The sequence below is a fragment of the Olea europaea genome, chromosome 15 (assembly GCF_002742605.1).
Source record: "Olea europaea var. sylvestris chromosome 15, O_europaea_v1, whole genome shotgun sequence".
NCBI lineage: Eukaryota > Viridiplantae > Streptophyta > Magnoliopsida > Lamiales > Oleaceae > Olea > Olea europaea.
The window spans coordinates 9417561-9418857 of NC_036251.1; the positions used below are offsets into that span (position 1 = coordinate 9417561).

General features: G+C 33.7%; 1 protein-coding gene across 1 annotated transcript; it reads right to left on the minus strand.

Annotated features, from left to right (window-relative positions):
* LOC111411196 (agamous-like MADS-box protein AGL80) lies at positions 1-558 on the minus strand. Its single transcript, XM_023041750.1, has one exon. It carries the CDS (start codon positions 556-558, stop codon positions 1-3), a length of 558 nt encoding a protein of 185 aa, XP_022897518.1.
* Positions 559-1297: the final 739 nt, after the last annotated feature.

Genomic DNA, 1297 nt, shown 5'->3' on the forward strand with positions numbered 1-1297 from the left:
TTAATTCCTAAAGCTGGGTCCAGCGGCATCGTCCCTAGGAGGACTGGAGCTAGTCCCACCCATTTGTAATGTTGTAGCCCGGTTCTTTTCCAGTTCCTCCATTCGGGCCATGATGTCCTGCATATTTTGCTCAGCCAAACGTCCCATTTCAGTTATGTCATTTAGAGGGGCATTTTGCAGACTCGACAAACCAGCCATGCACTGGTGCATCTGAATCTCCATGTCTGTTAATCTGTTAATCCTTTGAAACTTTTCAGCTTGTTTATGAGACTTCTGAACCCTTTGAATCATATAGGATTCCTGATTGAACAGTCGCTGGGTCTGTTCCATTTCCGGAAGTTCCCGAAATCTGGAAATAATTTGCTGAGCATCAAGTGGAGATGGCCAAACTGTTGGCTGAGGTTCATGGGCACCATATATTATAATGCAACCCTGTATATCACACAGAGTGCAAAGTTCATTCATCTTGTTCATTATCCCCTTCTTTCTCTTTTTAAATGATGCTCTTCTCTCTGCGTCGTTGGCTATATACTCGAGCTTTATTTTTCCTCTAGTCATGTTTAGGGATGATTTTTGGAGGGTGAAATGTTGTTGTTCATGTTATTTTTATTTCCAGAAGATGGTATTTATAGATAAAAGATTGGATTACTGATTGAATAGCAATTGTTTATTTTCCTTTTTTAAATTCTAGTATTTAATTTTCATACAACAGGAAATAAAATCATATGGACAAACATTTTCTTGGCTTTCTTGGGAAGAGGCAACTGTCTTGTACAAGTGAAATTAAAAATTAGTCAATATGAAATTATGAATATTCCAATTTAGCAACGAAAAATAAGGGAAAATATTCATTAATATTGAGTGCATAGAGAATGCTAAAATAGAAAGTAAAAAAAATTATAATTTTTGTAGGCATTACTGTGTATTCAAAATAATTTAAAATTAGGAAAACACTTGCACAAGAAAATTAGAAGAGTAACATTAAAGGTGTCATTGGTATTAAGTTAATGCACCAACATCAATATTACATATACCCTTCAATCGTTTACAATTTAATGAAATATAAATAAATAAATAATAAATAATTTCATCACCTTCAAACATTTTTCGTTAACCGTGCATTAGATGTGCATTTGATTAATATGCTTTGAAATGAGCAATATTAATTTAATCAACTGGGTTAATCGTTGTAGAGGTGATCAATATCAAGCAACAAAAAATTAATGCAATTGTTTGTGCATCATTTATGTTGTGCTCGAGACTTTAATAGTAGATATGAGGTATAGTATAAACTCAT